Source organism: Calidris pugnax, unplaced genomic scaffold (genome assembly GCF_001431845.1).
Source record: "Calidris pugnax isolate Ruff unplaced genomic scaffold, ASM143184v1 scaffold349, whole genome shotgun sequence".
NCBI lineage: Eukaryota > Metazoa > Chordata > Aves > Charadriiformes > Scolopacidae > Calidris > Calidris pugnax.
The window spans coordinates 2,197,377-2,217,575 of NW_015091088.1; the positions used below are offsets into that span (position 1 = coordinate 2,197,377).

The 20,199-nt window shown below is 41.0% G+C and overlaps 1 protein-coding gene across 1 annotated transcript in view; it reads left to right on the forward strand.

Moving 5' to 3' along the window:
- The window catches only part of MRPL1 (mitochondrial ribosomal protein L1), an 18,325-nt gene extending 161 nt beyond the window's left edge, over window positions 1–18,164 (forward strand). Inside the window, exons 2-11 of the mRNA XM_014957772.1 lie at window positions 607–644; window positions 1,143–1,249; window positions 2,300–2,417; window positions 3,557–3,797; window positions 4,851–4,934; window positions 6,471–6,542; window positions 6,758–6,869; window positions 8,157–8,257; window positions 15,787–15,868; window positions 17,791–18,164. Coding sequence (XP_014813258.1) covers window positions 607–644; window positions 1,143–1,249; window positions 2,300–2,417; window positions 3,557–3,797; window positions 4,851–4,934; window positions 6,471–6,542; window positions 6,758–6,869; window positions 8,157–8,257; window positions 15,787–15,868; window positions 17,791–17,972 — 1,137 coding nt within the window. The 3' untranslated portion in view covers window positions 17,973–18,164. The remainder of the gene's footprint in view (window positions 1–606; window positions 645–1,142; window positions 1,250–2,299; window positions 2,418–3,556; window positions 3,798–4,850; window positions 4,935–6,470; window positions 6,543–6,757; window positions 6,870–8,156; window positions 8,258–15,786; window positions 15,869–17,790) is intronic.
- Window positions 18,165–20,199: the final 2,035 nt, after the last annotated feature.

Here is a 20,199-nt window from a genome sequence, read left to right on the forward strand (position 1 = left end):
GGAGGAAGGCGGGCGGTGCCGGGGCCGTGGCGGGGGGGGACCTCGGGCACATGCCGGGCCCTGTCACCGCCCGCAGCCGGTGTCAACACCTGCCCCGGGCGGGGAACGAGGCGCCACCGGCCTCGGGGGGGACACCACCGGGCCGGGAGGACACCAAGGAGCCGGGGGGGGGGACGGGGACGACACCGGCAGGTCCCCGAAACGCCCAAGAAGGGGAAGACACCCCATTTTTACCTCATGATTTTGTTGGCGACAGCTCTGCTGAGCGGGAGCCAAGGAGGCAGTTGTCACAGGGAGCCCCCCCCCATCCCGGGGGGACGTGACTCGGGTTTGGGGAGACTTCTTGCCCCCCAAATTATGGAGGCGAGGCAGTGAGTAGGGGGCTGCTCACCCCCGTTTGGCAGAGCGGGAGAAGGAAATTGATCACCGGTGAAGCCGGGGGGCTGCAGGGCCAGACCTCCTCTTTGAGGGTGCAGATGACTCCTCTTCAGCCCCAGTCTCGCTTGTTTCTCCACAGGCAGCAGCACCTTTTTCCGGAGAATCTTTTTCTGGAGAATCTTTTTCTGGCACCCCAAATTTCAGTGATACGGCCCCCCCGTGTGACAGGGGGTGCTCTTCTGGGCAGCTGGAGCAAGGAAGCACAGGTAAATGCCACCCCAGCGCTAGGGCCCACCTTCTCTCCAACACACCAAAATCCTTTTGGTGGCCGTTTCCACTTTTGATGAGAAGGAACGTGGGCCTACCGTGAAGGAACGAGGGGTGAAATATAAAATAAAAGCAGCAGCCAGGGGTGGGGAGGGATGTAGGTCTGTGTGCGCTGACCTGTGGTCCAGCCCAGGTGGCAAAATGGTGGGGTTTTTTTCCAAAAAAGTACTGGAGAGGTGCAGGGAGGTGTATGAGGGAGCAGCAGATGGCTGGGGGGGGCACAGGGTGGGATGAGATCAGGGTCAGGAGCTTTCTATTCGAATTTGGTTTCTGCCTGGACTTGTGCTGGACTGAAAAAGCTCCTTTATGCTCTGAGAGCGGGAAGTGCAGAAGGAGCCTCTGGGGTAGAGCCAGGGGGTTTGATTTGGAACAGGCTTCAGAGCCGGGGAGTCATGGGGAATGGGTGCACATTAACCCTGAGCCTGTTTCCCTCCCAGGGCCAAAATCCAGAGCAGCGACCCTGTGTCCGAGCCGGAGGCTCAAAGTGGGGCGGAGGAGTCATGGAGGAAGGCTGTAAAAGATGCAGGTCGTTACCTGATCACAGGTTAGAGAGCCAGGGGGTGAGTCTTGTGTTACGTCTGCCACCACTATGGGTGACATATGTGCCTAATGCCCACCCGAAAAGAACCTCTTCCCCAAATCCATGCATTTTCACTCCTTACTGAGACTTTTTAACTGAGCAGGGTGGTTTATTCCTCATCACCCTCACACCTCTCCATCTCAATCCTTTCCTGGGACACCATAGTTACATTGGACCAACATGGACCGGTTGCTATGACTTCTTTTACACATGCACGGACACCTGGTTTAAAAATAGCAATTCTAGTTCAAGAGTTCTAGTTTACAGCATAGGACCTGGTTAAACAAAGCCCTCACACACGGGCGCTGCTCCACGGGTAAGTTTGTAGACCAGGTGCATCTTTTCCCAATGCATTTGCAAGGGGACAAGAGTGAGGGCAGCCAGAAAATCTCTTTCGTGAATTACTCAGGACTCGCAGCAAAATACGTTCAGAGCGAAAGGGCCAGCACTAACCCATGCTGACGTTTGTTTCCGGCGGAAAGGGGCCGGTTTCTGAGGGAAGGCGGCTCTGTCCGCCCGTAGAAGGCGCCGGCCGCCATGTTGGGTCTCTCTGCGGCAGGCCCAGCCCACTGAGGGCCCAGTTTTGTCTGAGGACGCCTTCCAGGCCGGTTCAGACCCGAGCTGGAGGTTTTTAATCCGGCAGTGCCGGCCTCAGAGGGCACCGGACGCTGGCCGGGCAGGGGGACTGGCGGGGCCCGGCAGTGACGGGGGTGTACGGACGGCGGCAGGGGGGGACCCAGCGCGGCTCTTCCTGCCGGCGCCGGAACTTTCCCGCGCTGCACCGCGGCGCCTCGCCAAGATGGCGGCGCCCGCTGGCCGCTGCCTGTGGAGAGGTGAATGGGTTTCGCCGTCTCTCTCACCTGCGGCTTTTCCCTTGGCGGCGGGGCAGGGAGCGGCCCAGGGGGGCAGTGGGACCTGTCCGGGCGGGGGTGGTGGGCGGCTCCCGGGAAGGAGGCGAGTGAGGCCGGGAGGCCCCGGCGCCTGTCTGAGGCGATGTTTGCTTTTCCCTTGCAGTGCTTGCCCCGCGTCGCGGGTGGGTCTTCCCCGGGCTCGACCAGCGTCTGGCTGCCGCTACCGCCCCCGCTGTGGTGAGCGCCGCGCCGCCTGCCCGTCCCTATGCTGCGGCAGCCAAGTGAGTTCCTTTGCTTCCCTCCGGAGCAGCTCTCTGGGCCGTCGGGTGTTTCCAATGTCAGGGTGTCTTGGTGGTGGCAGGGTGTGTGTGTGTGTGTGTGCTGTTTTCAGTGTCTGCAGTGTTACTTTTTCAGTTCAGCTGGTTTTGGTGGCATCCTGCAAGCTGCTAGCTCCCAGAGAAACAGCCTGTAGAGAAAGCATCTAAGCTGGACTTGTAGGGAGTGTTTTCTCTTACTCTTGGAATAACGAATGTAACAGTTATGTGAAAGGATTTATGTGATATTTCTGATGTGTGCTTTTAGAGGGTATCTTAAGGAGTACTGTAAAACTCAAAACTGGTGAGCTTATGGACACAGTTTCAAACAGTTTCTGTTTGCTTCTGGTTACTCTCTATTGTTTAATTTGTCACCTCTTTAATATTGTAAGTGGCAGAAGTAAAACTGACCTCTGTGCACGCGGAACAGTGAGGTGTGCTGTACACCAAGTGTTCTGAATTGTTTCAGACTCTTTCACCATAGTTAACAGGAATGGAGTATCTAGCTGTTACTTTAATTATCTTTTTTTTCTCCTTAATTTGAGAGCCTTTGAAAATAGGTAGGAGAATAAGGATTGGGGCAAGTGTTTGTTAAACGTGTGCAAAATGATACAGGAAAGGGAGGAGAAACCTTTTTTGAAAGGTGAGACTGCCACAATCCACTATAATAAGAAGAAAAACTCTGCAGGTGTGACTCCTGACTATCAGGAAGGTGTGTGGGATTTGCTTATATTTAGAAGTAGCTTGGAGACAGTGCCACTGCCAGCCCAGGAAAGACCTGCAAAAGTGTGTTAACTTAAATTGGTTTTGCTTTGATACAGTAGGAGATCATTAACTTGGTTCCATGCTGCATAAATGTGGCTATGTTGTTTGAGGAGCTTAATTGCCCTCAGAGCTTTTGATTTCTGAACATTTGATTTCTGTATTGGCCATCTGAAATAAGTAACTGGGGTGAATCTAGGGATGCCATTCGTCTTTGTGTAGAACATTGCTTGTTAACTAATTGTTACTTAGTAAGTAACACATGACAATATTTACTTTTTTCTTTTGGAACATGTGCCAGACTTTTCAGTTGATAATCTAACAATATTTTTGGCTTGTCCTAGAACTGCAAAAAAAGGTTCACGAAAGACCAAGCAAGAAGAATCAAAAAAGAAACAAGTAACAAGGAGGCCGCTGATGAGCAAGCCTGTGGATGATGTATACTTGACGTGGTATTATGAGCGACCATCCTATGATGTGGAAGAGGCTGTGGGTATGCTAAAGAAGTTTCAGGAACTGGACTTTACTTACCCCAAACAGTATGTCTATATTAACGTATTCCTAGATATGGCACTACAGAAGAAGGTAGGTTGGAAGCCTATACAGATTTTGATACTTTTTTGTTTTTAATGTGGGAAGACTGTGTTTTAAGTACAGAGCAGATGCTGCTGTCAGCCTTCTTAACTGCCTCTTGCAGCTTCTCTGATTGTCAGAATGATGTGTGCTTTTGCATGTGGTTTCATACCTTTTATACGTATAACCATTAAACATCCCTCATGCATTTGAGGTGAAGATAGCACCATCAAGAGTTTTGAAAATAAGTTATTATGTGACTAAAATTCATATCTGGACAGAACTGATCAAACTAAGCTTTACATCTCTTCAGACTTTCCACTTAAAGATGTGTTACCAAAACCACGTGCGTGTTCTGAGATGATTGTTACTGGGAGAATTGTGAAGACAAGCTTCTTTCTGCTTTGGTTTTTCACCTTGTTTTGATTTGTTTGTTTTTAATAATGTTCTGTGAAATTATGCTATCTCTTGTTTGTCTATGATGTTTTTGATTTAAAGGTGTTTAGCCCAGCTCAGTCTTTCCCTCAAATTCCTTCTGCTTCACCCATAAGGAGAAGACAGGCCACTTTAGAGTTTGTTTTCTTTGCATGTGTAACTAAATATCACTTTGGCATACCAGGGATCACTTAGAGCTAGAAAGTAAGTTCAAGAGCTCCTGCTTTTGGATACTATGGGGTATTTTTAAGGCTTGGTGAGAGACATATTCCTTGCGGAAGCTTTCCATTGGCTGTTGCATCAGAAGCATCACTTAGCTGCAACTACAGCACAGTTTGTTACTGACTGCAGCTGAGCCTGGTAACAATCCTACACTGGAGCTGCTGATTCCAGCCCCTTTCTCTTGGGCGAACTGCAGCATAGTCAATTCATGTCTCTTAATTTTGAGTATATACCAGACGTAAAAAGGGAATCAAAACTTATGCCTTATGCCTGTTTGTTGTGATCTCTATGCAAGGAAAGTGTGGGTAAGATTGCTATTTAGGGCACCAATTCTATGTAATTGTATAACTTGCTCTTTAGTCCTGATTTCTTTTTTTTGTTTGTTTTAATATTTTTCTTTCTTAATAGAAAAAAGTGGATCCATTTGCAAGCAGTGTTCTTCTTCCATATCGCTTTACAGATGAAATGAATAAGGTCTTGGTTTTCACAGAGGTAAGCCTGAATTTCTTGGTTTATGCATGTTATGTATGCTCTTACAACAGTTCCCATGCAAGTACTATACCTTTTAAAAACTCTGCAAATGTTTTACTAGAACTCTTGTTTGTCAAGGATTTGTCTTCAGCAGCATCTTAATGTATAAACAAGCATCTTACAAGATTTCCTTCATCTTGGTAGCTTTACGTGTATTCTGGAAATGCACTTAGGGAGTAAACATCTGCATAGATGTGACAAAGGAAAAGAGGACTAAATACAGAGCAAATGTAGAGTAAAACCTTTGTCTCCTTTTTATAGTAGAGGGAGATGATACAGTGTAGCAACCGTGTGTAACCTTGCTGTCTTAAACCTTAGTAGGCAGCGCAGATTGGAAGCAGGTGTTATTCACAGTAACTTGTGCTGTAATAGGATACCTTTGGGGGAGGAGAGGAAAGTAACTTCTCCTCAAAAACCCTAAACGACAGCCCTCTGCCCCATACCCTTTGTCTGCCCTCCTAGGAGTTCGCTAATGTGAAATAGTGTGTAGAGCAGTTGTAGCATCTGCATGAGACAAACTTCAGCCTCTGCTGCTGTCCTTTGCCAGTTGATCATTCTAACAGAGTAGACCTACATATATCTGTACGAGACTATCCTAGAAAACTGTCACAGATTTAGTTGACTACCCTTTGGGCTTAATTTTTGTAAAATTCTCTACTGAAGTTACAAGGTGAGAATCCTCCTACAGAACAGAGGGCTGACAAAAGATCTCAATGTGCCAGGTTCTTTGGTGCTCTGTCTCACAACCTTCTTTCTCCACTCAAATTCATGTGGGATAAGAGAATCCTGTGCCCTGTGAACATGTATATGTGGAACAAGGTTGAGTGACTGAAACACTTGCTAGTGCTTTGGATGGAAGTGTGGAGCTATTCAATTTATTCTTGTGAGGAAAAGCTGATTCCAGCTTTGAGTCCTAAATGTTTGCTTGTCTCAAAAGCTTGACCAAAAGTTTTTAAAAAACTGATGCCTTGTACCTTTCTATATTTCAGACTATTAAAAGCGAAACCTCGCAGAGGACAGATGGGGTTGACTTCTAAATGCTCCTTGAAGCCAAAGTTTAATAGCACTTTCAGAAGTTGAATAGCCTTATTTTACAGTGATTTTTAGTAGCATGTTCTGTGCTTTTCTCTAAGCTTAGAGTAAGATGTTGGCTCCATCCAGTGGATGGTTTGTTGTAGTATCCAAGGGATGGAGGTGGGAGAGACAGGGCTTTTATAGATCTCCTCAGCAAATGGGATGGGCTTTTCTCTTTCGCCAGTAGAAGCTGACTAAAGACTTGACTATTGCTTCCTACTGGCACCTGGAGTGGAGTTGCTGCTCCTATATTAAATCGCTATATTTATTGTCTTAAACCATTCTTTTGTTCTTAACCTGTAAATAGTCTGTTCTTATACCCAGTTGTCCAAGATAAATCACCTATCCAGTGCTGTTGATACAGACTAATTAGTAGTACAGATGTTACTAAATTTGTTTTTTTTTTTTTTTGTCTTTCAACAGAATGAGCAAGAAGCTGAAATAGCTCGAGAGAATGGAGCTGCTGTGGTGGGAGGAGTTGAATTAATCAAATGGGTATTTATTTAATATTTTTTTTAAAGAATCATATAAATATCTGAACTTGAACAGTGACTGAGGGGGGAAAGCGAGAAACTTCACATCCAGTAAACTCTAGCTTCAAGTTAGCAACCAATATGAAGAGTGAGAGACGGGTTTATGTGCCTGGACATGCTTGTGTATTGAGGTAATTTATTATTATTATTAAATACATTTAATTGTTTTTGTTGCAGATTTTGGAAGATGAAATCCAAGTGGACTTCTATGTGGCTGTTCCTGCAATAATGCCTAAGTTAATACCACTAAGGAACAAACTAAGACGAAAATATCCAAGCACAAAAAGACGTAAGAATCGATTCTTTCTTATACATCTCAAGTACTGAACAAGATTTAACTCTAGAGGTGACATTGAAACTTTTTTGACGATAATGTATAATTACATTGAGTATTAGACTGTGACTGAACCACTTGTTTTGTCTTAGATAAGAGTAGTTTTAGGAATCCAGAACTGTGCTTTTCTCCTGCAACGGGCAAGTGTGGGATTAGAATATAGGTAAATTCACCAATTAGTTGCCCCTATGCTTCTTTGTCCTGATGAACTGTAAGAGTATTGTGAAGTTATGCAGGAAAATAGAAACAACTTGGAAAAAAATCCATATTCACTGAGATTGTTTTATTGAACTGTTGTGCATTTGTCTGGATCCTAGCTTCATGACTGCTACTGCTCCTTCTGCCTGTTCTTTACTACTCAGCAATGGAGACATCAGTCTCTCAATGCTTTTATCCTCCCTTGCTAACTTTATTTTAGCTGTATGTCAGGGGTCTATTTCAAATAGGAAAAACAAAAAGGCCTATTTTTCAACCATACAGCCTGTGCCAGCTCTGTGAAATCACTGAGTCTTGAACCATATCTCTTACTACCCAGCTTCAGCTGTCTTAATGTTTTGCAGTGGCAGGCAGTGTTTTTAGGCTCCTAAACATTTGAGACAAACCTATTAACCTGTCCAAAACATTGCAAAGGAGAATACTCCAGATACTTTTTGGAACAAGTGGTAGCTATATTATGCCATTATGAACTTGGTGCCATCAAAAAATGTGTAGGAGAAGTAACGCTTCTATTTGAAACAACTGAGTGATGGTATGAATCTGTCAAATGTGAGACAAGAAACAGCTGTCTTGATTTTTGGGAATGGCTGGATTGTGCCAGTGTGTTTCTGGTGGTGTGTAACTTTTGCTGTTACGTAGTTGCAGACTTCGTTTTCAAGGAAGTCTTGGGGCTGCTTCTAAACTTAACTGTGTAGGGTTTGGTCTTTGAAGTTGTTTTAATAGCATTAGGAAATAAAGCTTTGTTTTACATACACATAAACAGGTGTATGTAAGGTGAGGTGAAGCCTTTATATTTCCTGTTATATTAGCTATTTGTGTCTGCTGATTAATGAGGAAGGAGGGAAGATACAAACAATTTACATTGTTTATGTGAGGACACCATAGTGTTGTCCATGAAACTGCATTTTTGATTGGACTTTAAGTGCCTTAATTGAAAGATTGATTTAAATAAAGAGAGAATTCATACTTAGGCGCTCTAATAAGCATTACTTGGACAACTTTTTTTTGTCTTTTTTTAAAAATTAGATTCGATGGGCAGTGATATTCCCAAAATGCTGCAACTCTTCAGAGAAGGTCTTGAGTACGCGGTACAAGACGAGCGTGTAATCAAGACAAGAATAGCACGAGTAAGTTGTACATAGAGTTCTTAACTTTTCTCTACCAAGCAGAACTGAAGTTAGTATTAAAAGAGGGGGAAAACCATGTTTTTCGTTTGTGTGTTCCCAAGATTTTTTAACCATGTTCTTTAACTGATCTGTGAAGTAAATGGAACTCTTTGTTATGTGACACGTTGAGCTGATGCAGAAGCTGATGCCATGTATGTTGTTAATGTGTGATCATAGAAGATGGCTCTGCTAAAACTGAGAGCAAGGCAGACCTGATGCTAAGTTAAGAATGCCAAGAGTGGGATCTATCTTCACCACTATATTGGCAAAGAATTGTAATAATGAACAAAATAGGATGAAAAACATACTGTTTCTAGTAATTTCCTTGTGGGTTGACATCTTAACATAGGCTTCCCTTTCCTCCTGCCTTCACCAGTACTCTTCTGTCAGTAAAATAAAGCTTATTTGTTTTAAGTCTGTGGTCAATATACACAGGTGGATCAAAAAGTGTTTGCTTTAATAAAGAAAGACTCATTTAATTCTGATAACTTTAGTTCTGGACCAGAGCAAAAAGCAAAAACTGTTTGCGTTACACCTGAAATATAAAATTAACATGTGCTTTGCTGTCATATAAGAAATTGGGTTTTATAAGAGAATTTTTTATCTTTTTTTTTTTCCAGGCTATTAATATGTTTTCCTTAATGTTTTCTGTTATTTATTTATTTTCTCTGCTCCAAAGTGTGGGTTTTGTTTTTTGCAATCCTGCCTAATTTTTAGTTTAACTGATAACTGCTATAGAAGGGAAGTGTACAAGATATCTCATCCCTGAAGTTTTGTGTGGCTCTGTCAGAGATAAGCAAGTTTATTAATTCTATGTAACTGCTCTGAGTTGTACATGTGAATTTTGCGGGCTTGCTTATTTATATGATACTTAAAGCTGAAGTTCTTGGGGCTATTCTGCTCAAGTGTGTTATATATTACACTTTGATACTGGTAGAAATTACCTTTAGCTCTTTGTAAGCTTAATGGACTGTGTGAAATGCCTCAAAACCATAGATCGGTCTTGGTATCAAGTATTGTGACTGAATTCTTTAATTTTTGCTTTGGCTTGCTTAAACTTTCATCATTTAATACTGTAGATCAGGCTAAAAATAGCTGCAAATTAAACTTACTGTAAAGTTTGTTTTTGCTTAGTAAAAAAGAAAAGTCATGTTTTTAATAAAGGTGAACGAAGAACTCTGTCTTGACAGTATTCAGTGCAATTGCAGTTGGTTCTGCTTTGCACAGCTGTGGCTAGAGTTTCTGAAGTTAAAACCGTGTCCTGCTAGTGATGTAAGATGTTGGTGTCACAGACGACCTTAGGTTCTGTGTTTAGGCAGCTCAGCCCTGCAGTTTCATGGCACTTCAGAAGATGTGGTGCAGCCAGAGATGTCACTCTGTACAAGTAAACAATAGGTTCTCGTGAATGAACTCTTCATCCTGGATCAGAAACAGCACGATGAGGGTTTGCTTGCAGAAGGAGCTCATATGTGCGAAGTTTCTGTCAGCTACATGGCAGAGGGGACTCTGACTGACACTGCACGTGGTGTGTGACATGCTCTGTCACGCTGGTATGTACTGAGTTGTGTGCAGTGGGATGACTCAGTGGTTATGGCTTGTGTAAAACATTTCCACCCTCTCTAGCTACTATCCTTTACCTGATCTAGTTTTCTTACTGTTTGCGCAGCAGCGCTGGAAGGAAATCGAGTGCAGGCGAGGCTGTGAGAGCCTTGAATAGTTATGCATATCTGTTCACCACTAAATCAAGAGCTTTTTAAATTTAAATCTTGTCAGTGAGAAAATAATAATTTATGAATTACACAGAAGCATGAAGATCTATTGCTGTATTCCACACAGTAGCGTAGATGATTCTGGGAGTCTGCCAAGCTGGTGTTTCTCAAAGAGATGTTTTCCCTTCAGTGCTGTTGTCTCATGTTGCCTGTTAGTTCAATTATGGCCAGTGGCTTGATGTAACGCTGCACTCCCACATAACTCTGCAGTAGTGTTTTCTTAGTAGCAATTTAGATGTCTTTGAAAAGCCCAGAAGTTAGCAGCAGTTAAGTTTAATTAGTAGATCTGAAGTTGTGAAACTGAGAACGTGAAATATTCTTTTCAGACATGGAGCTTGAAGTGGAAAGGAGACAAATGAGTACACTTGGGATATTTCCTTTAGAATCAAGCTGTCTTCAGAGGGCAGCTTAGAGTAATTTTTTGAGGGTTTTGACAATGTCTTGAGTCCAGACAGGGTGCTGTTGATTGCTACAAAATTTTCTTTTTCCCAAGTCAGAGTTGTCTTCAGAAAAATCAGAGTCCAGAAGTGACACCAGGAAGCATTTTCTAGTGTATCCTTGTATCTGTGCAGAGAGCTGCCTGTGAAATGATTCCTCTGTGGAAAAGAGTAAGATGATTTCAGGAGGTGAGACTTCAAGGTTTCTCAGAAGGACGTATTTTCTGGGAAGGGATATGTTTACGAGCAGTGTTTTATTCACAGGGTTAGAAGTATGGAGGGATGTGTACTGAACCAGGGATCTCTCCAGCATGGTAACCAGAACGTACAGGTGTGTGGAAGGGAGAGTTGAGGCAAGAAACGGAAATTAGAGTTTGCACTAGAAGTAGCATCTACCTCCCTTGGGTGTTAATGGGATTGAAGGCCTGAAATGTCAATGTCCCTTGAAAAAGGAGGAAAAACCAAACCAAACCCCTAAGGGATCCTTAGCTTTGAACTCCTTAAAGGGGGGGAAGGAAATCCTGGAGTTGAGGTAAAACTGTTAACTCTAGCCATTTTGAATGGTTGAGAGTTGAAATATGAAATATGTTCATTGGGAGATGGGGGGAATGATGTGAAAAGCACAGGTGGTAACAGTTGTCTTTTGTTACCTGTTTGAGCTGTTTTCTATTCAAGAGATCACATGGAAAGGCTTGCCATTTTGCAGTGCTATTTCTAAATTATTCCAACTATTGACAAATCCAGGATGAGAGAGATATTCAGCCCTAAATTATATACCTTGGAGTTGAAGGTGTGTAGATCCTGAGGGTGTGTGCTGGACTGTACCTGAACAAAGACTTTATAATAATCTCATACTGGCAAAAGGCTTGACTTTGGAACAAAACAGGACTAAGGATGTGAAAAAAGTCGTAGCAAGTTAAACTAGGAATAGGAAATAATCCTTTTCAACAGCCTCAATAAGGGTGTTTTTATGCCTACATTCTTTTTTTCTTTCCTGCACACTGCCCAGGGCTACTACCTCAGAAATGCATCTACATTGAGTCCCAGGATAAGAAAATGCTCACTGTGTGGTCTCTATTATTATAGGCTCTTACACAGAACTCTGTTTTTTCCCTTATTCTGACCACCTCAGGAAGGCTCATAACTGAGCAGAAATGTGTGAAAGCAAGGCAAGACAAAATACATCAGCACTCTTCTCTTACTGATACCGTCAGTCCTCCAGATGTCTCTGCAAATGGTGCAGAAATGTTGTTCTGCCGCGTTTGTCAACACTTAACTGTGATTCAGAGGCTTTCTTTTTGTTGCTGAAAGCAGAGATGTGAGTTTCTGCCCTTGCTGTGTAATGAAAGATGCTTGATGTCCCAGAATAATGGCCAAGTGGAGTTGCATTATGCTGCAGCAAAGCAAAATAAATCTTGTTAGGAAGAGCTCTAAACCTGTTTTTTAAAATATGTGTAGTTACCATTTTGTGTAGAGGCATTTGAAATCAAGTTCTTAGAGTTCAGTAGAGTCAAGTGTTTTGTGTTGAAATTAAGAAACAACCTGGTTATGTTATAATGATGCAGAAGTTGTGTATTGTTATAGGATGCTGGTCAAATTACCATTGGTAATTGCTTGGCAGTTTATTGTGCACCAGAAATGACTCACCATTGCAAAAGGTAAAATAGGTGACAAAGGCAAAATGTATTAATAAACTGCATGAGGAAATAAAAGGTACGTGCTTGGAAAACAGAGCTACGAACTCATGTCTGTTATCATTCGCTCATTTCTTGGTTTGCATTTAGCTGAAACATAAATATCTTTTTTTTTTTTGTGGATAGTTGGAATTCTAGATCTTGCTGTTGAGGAAGCCAAACCTGAAGTTCTGGGTCTCTATGGGTTTTCTATTCTTCCTAGTTTGTCTTTGGTTCTTAGTTTGATTCCACTAATTTTCTGTTGCTTGGTCTTTCTTTTTTTGATGTATAGATGATATGTACTGGACTTTACTTCATTTTATTTGTCATCTTTTATTTTCTGGTTCCCAGACCGTTAAGTATCTTATGTAGTAATCATACATGTCTCAAATCACATCTTTCCCCTGTACCCAGGAACAGGATATTTTGTCTGCTGTGGTGTAGAAGATGAATTAGTCTCTGCCTCTATAACCTTTGCATCTGCAGGACTATGCTGTCTTGCTCTGTGGGGGGGATAGGTAGGTTGTTTCTGCTCTTGAAATGGAATATTCATCTGAAATGCTGGGTTCCTTTCTTTGCATAACCTACTTTGTCACATGTGGTGTGCACACTCCATACTACTTCTACTATGTAGAACAGCTTTGCTGTGTCTACTTGTGGGTTCTTTTACTGGCTAGTATATGGCTTTGTTTTCCCCCCGTCCGATTCTTAAAGGATTGAGTTAAATAGCTGGCAATAATCTTATTTTGCAGAGTGTTAATTGTTTTGTGTTAGTCATTTCTCATCTCCTACCAAGTGTTTCTGCCCTGCCACGACTGCCATTCCCTACATGTGTGTTATATTCAAACTGCCTGGATTAGTTAAGTCTGCAGTACAGTTTCAGTGCTCTCAATGATCTCTTGATACAATTCTCTAAATATGGTTTAGAAAAGCAGTTCCGTGGTTAAAGCTAGTATTTTAACAGTAGGACATCTTTTTGTTCTCCATATTTAGCCAGTTAGTTCTTCATGTTCTTGCGTATTTAGCCAGTTGCAGTCTTGTAAAGGTCCTCCTAGAGGATGCGAAGCATTGAGACTTTAGGAAACAAGCTTTAAACATGATCTGTTTTGCTGAAACTTGTGCAATGCTAAATATTAATAGGCAATTTACCATTAGGAAAGAGTTAGTGGGAGACTCCTTTAAAGACAAATATAACATATGTCGTTAATAAAAATTAAAAAAAAGAATTAATAACTTGCCTGAATCTTTTTACAGCACCTTGTGCTGCTCTAGAGAGAAGTGTCCTAAACTTTAGATGATCAAATAGGTAATGATTCATTTCTGTGTTCTGATTGTAGTATATACTGTCATTTTCAAAGGCACTTTGTTAGGTTGTATTTGTGAATTAGAAATTGATTTATAGCTGCTCCCTCTGCAGGCATGGTTATTCTTCAGGAAGGATATTTAGCTCTCACTGCAATCGATCTGAACAGAGTAGTTTGCACAGCCTTGAAGATCTGGTCCAGAGTACTTTTGTCAATTTGGCGAAGGTCTGAATTAAACTAAATACCTATGTGCTGGTACACAGTTTGTACACAAGGATTTACTGTGGAATATTTATTTGGAAGCTGGAATATTTAGTTGGATGTGGAAGCTATTTTTTATATACTTGGAACCCTCTGAGCATTACCTGTCTTCATTATGGAGCTGTCAGCATCTCAAGTAAATGATGGTATTTGATCTCTTGGGATGTGTCATGTTGTCTGACTGCATGCAAGTCGCTCTGTCCTATTTTCCTGTCTTAACAAATACAGAATATTAACTAATGTCTTTGTATTTGGAGATGGGTCTTGTCTCATAATGTGTTCTTGTTCTCATAATGTGTTGTACTTCTGAATCCTTATGTGTAACTTGTTTAGAGCAACTTGCAAATTCTGTCTTTCATGAATGCTTCTAGACTCTGTTACAGGTGCTGAATGCCAAGTAGCTCACTGCAAATGTACAATTCAAGGTTTGCTTAAGACCTGAACTTGGTATAAGGTTTGGAAGCAAGCGCTATTCGAACCTGCATTTGAAGTATAGTTTCTAATTAGTTATTACCGATGAGTTGTTTTGTTTAAATGGTTCTGAGTATTCCTTTATTTTTAATTTGGTGCAGCGTGGTGAATCTGTCAGTAAAGTGAAATGCTCAGCATTAGCAAACATATTTTTACATCTGTTAATTTATGAACGATTAAGCACGTTGCAATCAGCATAACAATGATAAAGACAAATTTGTTCTGGCCTGGGTAACAGAGGAACTGCATTTGGATTGTAAGTTCTGCCAGAAGAGCAAAAGGAGAGATTGATGGACCAGATCTAGCAAGAGAGTAGTCAAGTATAACAGGATTTCTATTGCAAAGTAATGCATGCATTTACATATGAGCGAGATATTAATAAAATATGCTTATACTACATTGGTAGGTGGTGAAGAGAAAGAAGGGACCCCAGTGTTGCCTGTATGCTCTCATGAAATGGACTTAATTCTGTGAGAATAAATGCTATTTTTTTTCTTAATCTGTAGCTGAAACCTCTAGAAAAATAACTTGATTTTTCATCCAGATGAAGTTATATGGATGGTGTGGGTGAGACCAGACAGCAAATTAAATAAAGCATAGTAGGGCATTATAGCAGCTGAACAGTAAGTCTGAGAAATGTGTGTTGAGCTCTCCAGGAGCTGAGAGATTGGTCAGTCCTGGCTTTTACCTGGGAGGTTTCAGGTTGGTGCGTCTCTTCATCATGATTTGCACGTTCTTGAAGAGAATCCTGATGAGATGAATGGCAGTCGTGGTTTAAAGGTGATTGGTATATGAGGGAAGATGGAAGTATTAATGTTTTGGCAACAATGTTTACTTCCAAGTTGGCTGGTCCAGTGAGGATGGTGTATATGTCTGAGGTAAGGTGTACTTGAGTGCTCTGTTCAATGAGGACATTAGGCAGAATAAGGAGCCATCAGTGCACAGTTTTTGTTCAAAGGTCAAAAATGCCATGGATAGGAACCAGGATGTGTACAAATAGTAGATACAGAACAGTGTATGTTTAGAGCTCAGTGCTTCCATGTACTTTACGTGAAAAGTAGTATTCCATGTGATATGTTAAAATGGGAAAGAAAAAGGGAAAAACTTTATCTTTTTAAAATTATTAATTTGGTTCTGCTAAAGTTCTTAATACCTTCAATTTTAGGTGCTTGTGGTTATTTGATTGATTTTTGTGGTCTTTAAACTTCTTGAAGCTTCTTTCCTCAACTACTTTATTTTAGTATGATTTTTGAAAAAACCCTCGTACATATATATTTATTTTTAAGATTTTTTTTACCTTTTTAAAGTTACATGTTGTTACAGAGCTGTAGGAATTTAATGTCATTAGTAGAAATATGGAGAATAATGATGAGCGTATAACCATGTATAAAATACTTTCTTTTTTTCTCCGAGTCATTTGGATAAGGCTGTTAATGGGATTTGTAGCTCCTTAACAGGGAACACAGAGAAACAAAATCTGTCCAAATGTAGAACAAGTGTATACCCAGTGCTTTCAGATGTATTAATCTAGGCTTTAAGTATCACCATGGCTAACTTCGCATTATCCTTTTTCAGCTGGATATGCCTACTGAGCAGATAGTTGCCAATCTGAAAGCAGTTATCAATGATATCTGCACATTCAAGCCATCGACTTACGGTAAGTAGTTGTTCTTCTAATGTGGTAGTTGAAGTTACAGCAAACAAAATTAAGAAATGAGTATTCTTTACCGGATTGTCATTAAATTACCTCGCTGCTTTGTCTGCCTTGGGACAGGAGGAGAGAGCTGTCAGGCAGCAAGACCTAGGGCCTTGACAGACTGTAAGGGCATGAATAGTATCTGCTCTCGCTTATGTGAACTCTTATTGCACTGCAGCACTACCTAAGTGTCTGCTTGAGGGAAGAAGTGAGATGATATGCAAAACTAAGGTTGCAAGCTTAATGCTTAACTGGATAAAAGCCATACAAGGAAATTTGTATGAGAAATGGGGGTCTTAAGCATCTGTGTGCATTGGTTTTAACCCACTGACATGATGTTGTTGTGGCTCAATGCAAAAACTCTGAACCCAGAATCCACCTGCAGTTGCCTTAGGTAAAACCTGTGCTTCAGTTAACACCTAGACTGATGTTAACTACCCTGTTTGAAGGTATACCACCATTTTCTTTTCTATAATCGAAGCGTTTTTAAAATTGCGGCTGCTGGAAGCAAAAAGCTGCTGATCTTTTTGATTATTACTATTACTTAGTGAAAGGATCAGGTTACGAAGGAGTAAAGGTGTGAATTCTGTGTGTTGGTCCCGTGGGTTCTGCTTATGGAATGTGAACAACTAATGCTCTATCTGCTCGTTGTCATAATGAAATAAACTTAAAACAAATGTCATCTGCTTAGCTGGTGTGGAAATGGTGATTCATAAATCAAAATAAATGGTGTTCATAAAACATAATTTTATGGAAGAATAGCCTTGTTTAAGTTAAGACAACAACTTTTTATATTAATAATGGCTTAATGTCTGCAAAAAGAATAATCTTGCATCTCTTCCAGTGATACTATTAACAGTAACAACTGTACAGAGAACAGACCACAAAAAGCCAAAGACATGTGCCCTTGGAAGCGTTTCAGCCCAAATAAAAAGTATAAGGGGTTGGTTGACTTGAAATATGAGTAAATGGGAGAAAGTGATGGTATTTCTGTCCTTAATGAGTTTATATGTGAACTACACCAACCTACTTTAAGTAAGGGTAACCTCTTCTGGTCTTAGCGTTTCTATTGATTTTGCAGTATCAAGCTTGATTCTTGTGGTGGGTCTTTTACTGGTTTAATTAAAAATATTTTTAGTTTGTAGGAAGCAAACTTGATAATTAACATATCTTTTCAATGATGGAGTCTACATATCCTTGCTAACTGTCAATAACTTGGAGCAGCTACTTAATGATACCTGTTCTCTAATTCCTTTCAGACTTTCCATATGTAATAGCATGTCTTCATGCAGCTGCGTAGTTATTGCTAAAATGCCATTCCTCTGCAAGTCACTTGATCTAATGCAAGACTAAAAATACCACCAGGCAAATGTTCTCAGAGTATAATGTAGATTGATTTAATCTTCCATAAAGAAATCTGTCTATTTCTGTAGTTCTTCTCAAAGTGTTCCCTCAGCATTTCATGGTGGAATCCTGAATTAGCAATCGTTTCTTTTGTGCCCTGAGTCATGTAGGAATATTTGAGTGATAAACAAACTCCATATCTTGCCAGTCAAGATCACTTAGCCAAGTGAGTTCACCTGTATTTCATTTTTTGGAGTGTGTGTGAAGCTTTACTTGTACGTTCTAAGGCCCAGGGGCACCAGAGATGTCAACTGCTGGTGAGGTACCGAAGGAATAAGGTAGTCATCAAGTTAGTACCTTTTACAGTGCCGGAGTGGGAATTGCATTTTGAACCCAGTCTGCCAGGGTGGGTGTAAAACTCTCTGAAGGGATCTGTCTACACGTGTAATTCTGATTCCGATCACATGTTTGACATAGTATGGATTAGTACTACAAAAAATGGTAGAGCGACCTAATTAGTGGTGGTCTTTGTTTTCTAGGTCCTTTTGTGCAGAAGTTGGTTATTAGATCTTCAACCAGTGAAGGTTTGCTATTGAACCTTGATGGACTTTTGCCTCAGGTGGAGAAAGTAGAAGAAAAAGATGAAGACAAGCATGCAGAAGATGAAGAGAAGCATGCAGAAGATGAAGAAAAGCATGTCCAAGAATCTGTTCGTACCTGATGTCTTTCCTTGTAGATCTTATGATCAAGCTTAGAAAGAAAAAGGTGTAATTCAAATCATTCTTTATGAAAAGAAAAAATAAATCTAACTTGTGAATTTCACTTGTAATTTCTGTGTAACAAGAAACATTGTCACAAACAGGAGTCTGTCAAAACCAAAGACATTTTAAGTTCCTTTTGTTGGTAGCTGAAAGCTCCCTAGTTCTTGTGGTTTTTTTCTTTGCACGTAATAGTTCTTACTTTTATTAAAGTATTTCTGTAACTTCTGAAGTACTGCCATTCAATTTCCACAGTTGGAACTGAAAGGCCAGCACGTGGTATATCCATAATGCTGGGCTTTTTACTGTGGGAATTGAAGAATGTTCAATGCTTTTGTTGTCTCGACTCGAGTCTCCCCCAGAGCAACTAAGGCAGCTACTTGTGGAAAGCTGCTGTATAAATCGCAAATGAAGGAATCTAGTTTTTATTTACTGTTCCATTTTTCTGCAAAGCCAGAGATGGTGATCCTTTTGAGTTGGTTGGAGTCTGCGCAACGCTTGTGATATCTCACTTTGTTTTCATTTAATCTGCCTACCCCGATACTGGAAGGGTATACAGAGGATTACTGCTCTGCTACTTGGAGCCTCTTAATGCAGCTTAGTCTTTGAGACAAACTGTAACAGGTGAGGTTATTCTAAGGAAAAATGGGACGTATTCTGTGGAGGAGTAATCATGTCCCTTATCTTTCCAATAATGCTGTTTCATCTGTGCTTAACTGATATGATACCCCTTGGACACGAAGAGCACACGCATAACAGGAGCAGTGAGTAGCTAGGAGCTGTAAGGTTGTAGTTCTGTGCTAGGTTAGTCATCTTGAAGGTGTGCTAAGCTCTGTAGAGCTGGCTAGAAAACACTAGTGGGGTTCACCTTTGGTTATCTACCTGCATAACTTTGTTTCTCTGACTTAGTAGCTATGCGTACCACTTAGATTTGGCAGAAAGTCTTGGAGAAGAAGAAAAGACTCTAATTGAAATGGAGGTCTCTTAGCAATAGCAGAGTTTGACGTAAGTGATAGAATCTGAATAAATGATGTGAACTCTTGCTGGGGTTTGAGCTCTTAAATCAGAAAGCTTAACTTGGCAATGGTTCCATTTTTTGCACAGTTAGCTTTTTGTTCTTTGGGGCTGGTTGGTGTGGGTAAAACAGATTAAAATCAGAACACAGACCCTTTTTTGCAATGGCCAGTCTTGAGTGTGCTTGTAATGTAATCTTACCTTTGTGCCTGATTTAATTAAGTCTGTGGCAATTGCTTTGATTTGTTATTTTACTTACCATGTTTTCCTCCAGCATAGTCCTTTAATATAGACTGGAGACCAGCATAAGTATATATGCATCTTGTAAATGACTGTTTAAAAATAGGTGGGTTTTGCTTTGCTGCAGAATTCCTTTCCCAGTTTTCCTCCAGCAGGTGGCCTACTTGTTCCCTTCTCTAGGAGTGTTAGGAAAAGTTTCTCAGCGGGCTTTTTTATTTTTGAACTTTGTTGCTAAACCTATGTTAGTAAAACTACACCCTAAAATGTAAAGATTGTTCCAAGAAGGAATGACTACTTACAAAATGAATGAGCTTATCTGAATCTGGAAGAATGGTTTGTATTTGCGGCTTTAAATCATTCCTATTATTGGTGGCAGGGCTCATTTTTCTAGGAGGTTACCCATGTCTGGCTGCATAGAAATTCTTGTACCTCCCATCTGAAGTATTTGGCAGCTGTCAGTTGGGGTGCTTGACAGATTACTATTAGGCCATGCTGTTGTATTCTTGATTATGTGAGATGCTCTCCTTGGAGTTTGAGCAGAAAATTCCCTTAATGGAAAAGGAAAGCTTCACACAGACTTCAGTAGAATTACTTGGTAGTACGTGGAAAAAGCAATGCCAGTGCACTTGAATAGCCATCTAAACATATTTTTTACTATGGACTGTGCGCTTATGCCCAGCAGAAAGAAGAAAATTAAATCTGTTGCTTTTCGAAGTGAAGAGTTGATGTGACTGGCAAAAACATTGTCACGTGTGTTCAGTGATGTTAACTGCCCTACTCATCCCATTTGGTCCAAATTTTCTTGCTTCAAGAATCGCTGATGAGGAGGCTGGTAATGGTAGTCTTTTGCAAGTTTCCTTACAGTGCATAATGTTTTGTTTTGTTTTTCCTCCTCCTTCCTCTGTTCTGCAGAATTTCAAGTTATAGACTAAAGCT